Source organism: Octopus bimaculoides, chromosome 6, assembly GCF_001194135.2.
Source record: "Octopus bimaculoides isolate UCB-OBI-ISO-001 chromosome 6, ASM119413v2, whole genome shotgun sequence".
Classification (NCBI taxonomy): domain Eukaryota; kingdom Metazoa; phylum Mollusca; class Cephalopoda; order Octopoda; family Octopodidae; genus Octopus; species Octopus bimaculoides.
In genome coordinates, this window is record NC_068986.1 from 80,748,257 (window position 1) to 80,755,712 (window position 7,456).

Genomic DNA, 7,456 nt, shown 5'->3' on the forward strand with positions numbered 1-7,456 from the left:
TATATATATATATATATATATATATATATACAGCCTTGGCCATAATGGAGCAGATATGAAAAATCACAGAGTATGATTGAAACTCATTTACTTAATAATTGAAAATTATATAATAACCATTCTAGAGTCTATCCCATCAATTATTAATATTTGGCATGCCCTCCTTTTGCTTTTATGACTGCTTTTATGCATTTTTGCATAGTTGAGACTAAATTGGCGCAAGTTGCTGGGTCAATTTTTCGTCATTCTTCATGAATTTTGGCTTCTAATTCACTTTTACAAGAACATTTCTACACGCTCACTCTTGTACCTAAGTAACACCACAAATGTTCAATGGGATTGAGGTCTGGAGACTGAGGGGGTCATTTCATCACCCTCATCCCTTTCTCCTCTAACCAACCCATTGAGACTCTGGATGTGTGGCATGGAGCATTGTCTTGTTGAAAGACTACGCCGTCTGGGATAGTATCATTGAAAATTTTAGCTAAGGAAGGTTGATAAACTTGATCTAACTTGCTGGTGCAAGTGTCGGAATTCATTCTGCCCTCACAAGTGAACAACATTCATGGGTCTGAAGACGACATACAGCCCAAAACCATTTCACTTCCTCCTCCAAATTTGACTCTTGGGACCACACGTTCAGGATGATAAGCTTCCCCAACTCTAAGGCGAACAAAAACAGCTCCAGGGGTTCCGAAGATCTGAGGAGAAAAAAAAGCTTCTGATTATTTTTGTTATCCAATAAAAAATTCGTACAAGTGTAAGAATTTCAATAATGCCAAGTAATGTGGGGGAAATGAATATGGAGAATCTACGTCAAAGTTATTTTCATCAGACCAAACAACTTTAGCCTAATCATCATCAGTCCAATCTTCATGCTCTTTTACCCAAAACAATCGCTTCTTCATGTTCACCTCAGGCAGCAACGGCTTCTTTCTGGCCTTACATCCTTTGAGCCCAGCTTCTAATAACCTTCTCATTGTGCGAGTTGATATATCCTTGTTTGTTGCCACCTGAAACTCAGCAGTTACGTCAAAAGAGGTGTTTTTTCTTATCCTCCAGAGATGTCCTCTTCAGCAACCTATCTTCCGTCGTGGTTGTGCGTGCGAGTGTGCGTGTGTGTAAATGTATGTGTTTCTGTTGAAAATCAGTGATTGTTCGTTTACGTCCCCATAGCCTAGCGATTCGACAAAGGAAAACGATAGAATAAAACCAGATTTTTACAAAAGTAGTGGTGGCAATTTGTTCGACTATGCTTACACGGCAGTACCCCAGCATTGCTGCAGTCCAATATCAAGATGAAATAAAAGAGTATATATACATCGTACAATGCACCCTTTCTTCTTTCTTAAAGATTATAGATTTCGTGGTTATTTCTTGTAGCTACAGCAACCCAATAGTGCAGTTATGGGCAATTTTTTTCGGGAATTCTCAGGCGAATTGCCATACTAAAAAAATTCATGGTAATTTTTTGCTGGGCATGCCATTCAGGACGTTTCCGCAGACCACTGTTTACCCATGTAGATGCTCCTGTTTTGAGCGTTGCTGTGCCGAGTGGGATGAGAGAATTTAACGTCTTAGCCTTTGTCCTTTCTTTTCTTCATGAGAAAGTGAGAGAGAAACAGAAAGAGCGTGTGTGTGTGTGTGTGTGTGTGCGTGCGTGCGTGAGAGAGAGAGAGAGAGAGAGAATATGTGTGTGTGTGTGTCTACATTACCTGCAATGATCTTGATAGATTTTTGCTCAAACACTGAGTGAGGGTTGGTTGGTGGGTGAGGAAAATTTCGAATGGTAACGTTGATCTTCTGTAGATGAAACGGATTTACTCCAAATAAATTAAACAATATGAACAAAAGAACAGATGATGAACAACGCACATTATCCTAACTAAAACATATTTTTCTCGAATTTAGATCCGCAAATGTTTTCGTAGCAGTTTCTTTATCGATCTTTATTAAAATATCATTTCCTATTGACAAAATTCTCTTTGAATTTAATCTTGTGATATGGACGACCGTAAATATGTTTTTATAAGTTTTAATTTATTGAGGTCTTCTTCCCCACTCTCTCTCGTGACCACACTTACACAAGATATAAACATTATCCTTAATGTAACTCGCAATTATTACTGTTAGTGGATCTAACAGTTTCTGTCGAAAGCTTTACATCTCCACAAAATAATTCTTTAGCAATTCCCAGTTAAGAGATAAAATCCGTTAATATCAATGATTTCTTGGTAACTTAACTCTTTGCCTGTCCTGTAAATCACATGTGATACAGGACATATTTTCCTGGCATCCATGCATCGCATAATATACACATTCTCACTTTTTTTTCAACTTAGAGAATAACTTGGGACTCATGAAAGGAAAGTTTTGTATTACTCAGGACGTATGAAATAAAGGGATGATTAGCAGTTTGAAGAGAAGCATTGACGTTCAGGACAAACTTATGAAAAAGTTTAGGACAGGTAAAGGGTTGAGTTATCGTCTTCCAAATCCAAAATCTGCTTATTTTTATCTGACAAATCTTTTATGTTATTTTAAAATCTCTGTATCTCCTTGAAACTTTATAACTGTTTAAATATCATTTTTACATTTTGGAACAAGGCCAGCAATTTTGGGGTAGGGGGCAAGTCAATTACATCGACCCCACTGCTTAACTGGTACTTATTTTATCAACCCCGAAAGGATGAAAGGCAAAATCAACCACAACGGAATTTGAACTCAGAACGTAAAGACGGACAAAATGCCGCTAAGTATTTCACCCAGCGTGCTAAGAATTCTACCAGCTTTCCGCCTTTAACCATTCAAATATCAATAGTAACTAAACTAAGTGAAATTCCGTTATTACGAATACCAATATAGTGAATTTTTGAGACCATAATCTTATTGGAATCGTTAAAGCATCTCGTTATCACGTATATCGTTACAAAGAAACAAATTGGAACATATGGGAGCCAGCATTGTTTAACTACAACGGAAAATAAACTAAACAATATTTTTGAGACAACAGTCAAGCGTAATACATAGACAAAATACCAATTGGGACACTGCATGGGTTTGAATTCCGAACGCCTTATCAATAAATGATTGTTTCAAATTTTAGCACAAGGCTAGCAAGTTTAAGCGGGAGGGGACAAGTCGATTACATCGATCCCAGTACTTGACTAGAATTTATTTTATCAACTCTGAAAGGATGAAAGGCAAAATGAACCTCGGCGGAATTTCAATTGAGAACATAAAAAGCCGGAAGAAATGTCACTAAGCATTTTTAAAATTTCTTTGATGCATTAATGATTCTGCCTTATCGATTAATAATGAGCCGTTGTATTACTAGGAAGTTATGTCAAACGAGCGCACTAAATACAACGTTGGCTGTTGATATCTTCTATTTCACGGGCCAAAATTAAGATTTCGTAAAATTCAAGCAAAGCTGCAAATTTCAAAAGTCAGTACAGCAAAGAATTAGAATTTATTAATCAATTTACCAAACATTTATTAGAAAGAAACCATTCCAACTGTGATCATCAATTTTTTTTCAATTCAGATAGAGACAATACGAATCAAAATTTTAAAAATTTAATACGTATTATTACAATATAATATGATTCAAAATAACGGCTAATTTAAGACATAAAGCCAACAATTTTTGAGGAGAACGGTTTTGTTGATGCCATCGTCTCCAGTACTTTATCCCTAATACTTTATTTTGTTGACCCTGAAAGGCGAAGTCGGGCTCAGTGCGATCTAAATCCAGAACGTAAAGAACCTGAACAAAAATCGTAAAGCATTTTTCCTATGTACTAACTCTTCCGACACTCGCAGGTTTAATATGATTCAAAATCTTATAACCTATGAAACATTAACGGTATGTTTGCGCTATATTTTAAAAGTAGGGGGAACAATACGAGCCTAATAAGTCTACTGTATAATTTGTTCAAATAAGGCCATAAAAGCTAAATATTTCAAAATAATTTCATAAAATAGTGAAAAATAAACATTTACTTCTACCGTTTCAAGTGAGTTTAAAGTAGTTTAAACTGCCTTAACTTTTATCCTTTATCTCTTACTTGTTTCAGTAGTTGGACTGCAGTCAGACTGAGGTATTGCCTTGAAGGGTTTGGTCGAGCAAATCCACTCCAGTACTAATTTTTTTTAAGCCAGGTATAGTAATCCTTGGACTATTGCAAGTGTTACGTCACCCTCCACCCGCGATAGATGAATATCCGCAAAGTAGAAGCAGTACTGTACTGTATATATTATTATTATTATTATTATTATTATTATTATTATTATTATTATTATTATTACAATTTGTATATATCTATTTTATTATAAATGCAAAATAACATCACACACTGGCCTCCTGATTTTCGTTTTCCATACAAGATGTGCGATTCTTTGTTTACTCATCTACGGTACACTACGTATTTTCTTTTAATACATTTTAATTAATGTGTTATATAGTGCAGTGCTGTACTGTATTTTTTATTTATCAATTTATTAATTTTTAGGCGTGAAAATGCTTATTTTACCACAGAAATAATTAAACTCTGAAAAAATATAAATACCTATCGATCACAGAATCCCGCGATATACTGAGGAGTCCGCGATATAAATTTACATATATTAGCCAGAAAATTCCGTGATGTACTGAATGCACGATAGGTGAACCGCGATATGGCGAGTGATTACTGTACTCATTTTATCGGTTACTTTGTCCGGACCGCTAAGTTATGGGGATGTAAACAAACTAAAACCAGTTGTCAAGCGGTGGTGGACACACACACACACACACACTTACACTCGACTCCGTCGGTCACAAATGACCATGGGTGCACCTAAGAGGTTCCCCTCAGGGGTACAAGTCTGGGCAGAAAGTTGCCTCACCGGCGAACGCACAACCTAGGGTTGTTTTTATGGAAGACCAGCAGTTGCCCATGCATACCAGCCTCCCTTCTCCGCACAAACAATGTTATCCAAGGGAAAGGCAAAGGCACAGTGACGTCACAACTCATTTCTACGTCACAACTCATTTCTACGTCACAACTCATTTCTACAGCTGAGTGAACTGGAGCAACGTGAAATAAAGTGTCTTGCTCAAGAACACAACATGCGGCCTGTCCGGAAATCGAACTCACAACCTCACAGTCGTAAGTTCGACGCTCTAACCACTGAGCTATGCATATGTATATATATCGTGTACTAAATTCACGCGCGCGCGTGCAAGGCCTTGATCAGCTCAAGACATTTGTCCAAATTGCCACGCAGTGGGATTGAACCCAAAGCCATGTGGTTGGGAGACAAGCTTCTTATCACAGAACTAATCCTGCACCTATGTATTTTTCTCCTTTTTTCCTCTTCTTTTTCCAGCAGATATTTTTCGGTCAGGAAACCTTGCCTTTGATCGCTTCCTTTCTCTCTTTCTATCTGCTGTTTTCGTTTCTGTGACTAATGAGAGAATTAAAGTTCAGAGATATATCATAGATCGATTATAAAACACAAATCACGTCCTTTTGTGATTGTGATTAAACTAACAACAAATAAGTTATAGCATCAATATTCCAGACAAAACAGGTGACATTTGAATAGAGTTACGTTAAATATCATTTCAAGCGCAGATTAAAAAGAACATTTATGATAAACATAGAATGTAACCAGTGACGTAGTTAGAGTGTGTGTCGCCAGGGGTTGCACTTGAGTTTACTGTCCTCCCCGGGCCAATACAGTCTATATAGGCATATACGGGAGACCCAAAAGTACAGCATCCATAAAAGCGTTACCCAAGACGAACCACCCTTGATTATACCTGGGTTTCGATTGCCAACTACGACTTTCCAACTGTAATTATTTTTTTATGTATATGAGTTTTGTGCGACGCACCGGTCTATTTTTTATTACCACACACACACACACACACACACACACACACACACACGTACATACGTACGTATGTATGTATGTATGTATGTATGTATGTATGTATGTATGTATGTATGTATGTGCTACTGATAAAACCTATTATTATCGGGCAGGCAAGGCAGTTTTCCTTTGCCTGTGGCGAAAGAGGTTGTTTGGTGGACGAGGCTGAAAGGCATGAGAACAGATACATTCCTCTTTAGTAGAGCTCTGATTGACTTCTTCAAGTTTCATTTGAAAACGAAATTGACCTCAACAAATTAGAAGTTCATGTTGGTGTTATGCCTAGGGTGTCATATATTTGGTTTTATACATAGTATTGTTCTAGAGAATGTTTAAGAAAATATAAGAAAATTATGAGAGGAATTACTTCATGGAAAGTTCCGAGGAGAGGGAGGAAATACTTCCTGGGAAGTTCCAAGGGAGGGGTGGAGGATTAGGAATTACTTCCTGGAAAGCTCCGAGGGGAGGAGGGGATTAATTACTTCCTGGAAACTTCACTCATTCACTCTATCTCTCTTTCTCACCCTCTTTCTCTCTCACATACACGCACACACGCACACGCACACACACACACACACACACACACACGTCCATTTCATATATCTTTCAATTTCTGCTCTCTGCAAATAAAATTTTTACGGATACTACTGCTAACAAAAATAGGGATTAATGTATAATTTCTTTCTATGTTCATAATTAAATCAATGTTTTAATGATTAAACAGAGGTCCAGACTACGTACAAATACGTCAATCATCACGACACACAACTTCACTCACTCACTCTATCTCACTTTCTCACTCTCTTTCTCTCTTACATACACACGCGCAAGAATGCACGCGCGCGCGCACACACACACACACAAACACACACACACATACACACACACACAGACACGTCCATTTCATATATCTTCTTTTAATTTCTGCTCTCAACAAATAAAATTTTTGCGGATACAACTGCTTGCAAAAATAGGGGCTAATGTATAATTTCTATCTATGTTCATAGTTAAATCAACGTTTTAATGATTAGACAGAGGTCCAATACAATAGCTCTCAGAAACAGACTACGTACAAATTCGTTCTTCACAACTCCTGAAGCTGTTTTCTGACAAGTGGGGTGGGGGGATTCAGGAAATTTTCACACAGCTGGAGGCTCCAATCGAAACAGGAGACTCGAAATAATAAGGTTGAGAAACACTGTTATAGATTATACCTAACCGAAAACGATCACAGCCACATCATCCAAATAGACCGGGTGAAACCGGGCTTAACTGCTAGTAATATATAAATATATGCATATGTACATACATATATGTACATACCAACATATATATGTATATATGCATGCATATATGGGTACAGGACATAAAAAAACATAGACACAATGAGAAACATAAAAAACAAAAACATAGAAAACGAACGTTGTCCGAAAAAAGTTCGTTTTCTATGTTTTTGTTTTTTATGTTTCTCATTGTGTCTATGTTTTTTTATGTCCTGTACCCATATATGCATGCATATATACATATATATGTT

The 7,456-nt window shown here is 37.0% G+C and overlaps 1 protein-coding gene and 1 long non-coding RNA gene across 3 annotated transcripts in view; one reads left to right on the forward strand and one right to left on the reverse strand.

Annotated features, from left to right (window-relative positions):
* The window catches only part of LOC106878794 (uncharacterized), an 8,938-nt gene extending 3,958 nt beyond the window's left edge, over positions 1-4,980 (reverse strand). The window contains exons 1-2 of the long non-coding RNA XR_001410550.2: positions 4,572-4,980; positions 1,716-1,803 (exon numbers count right to left, since the gene is read on the reverse strand). This is a non-coding gene — a long non-coding RNA (uncharacterized LOC106878794). The remainder of the gene's footprint in view (positions 1-1,715; positions 1,804-4,571) is intronic.
* Positions 4,981-5,098: 118 nt separating this feature from the next.
* LOC106878795 (transmembrane protein 220) overlaps positions 5,099-7,456 on the forward strand; it is a 45,848-nt gene continuing 43,490 nt past the window's right edge. For both annotated transcript variants that reach the window (XM_052968898.1, XM_052968900.1), the window contains exon 1: positions 5,099-5,153. In XM_052968898.1, the coding sequence (XP_052824858.1) occupies positions 5,114-5,153 (40 nt within the window). In that variant the 5' untranslated portion in view covers positions 5,099-5,113. The remainder of the gene's footprint in view (positions 5,154-7,456) is intronic.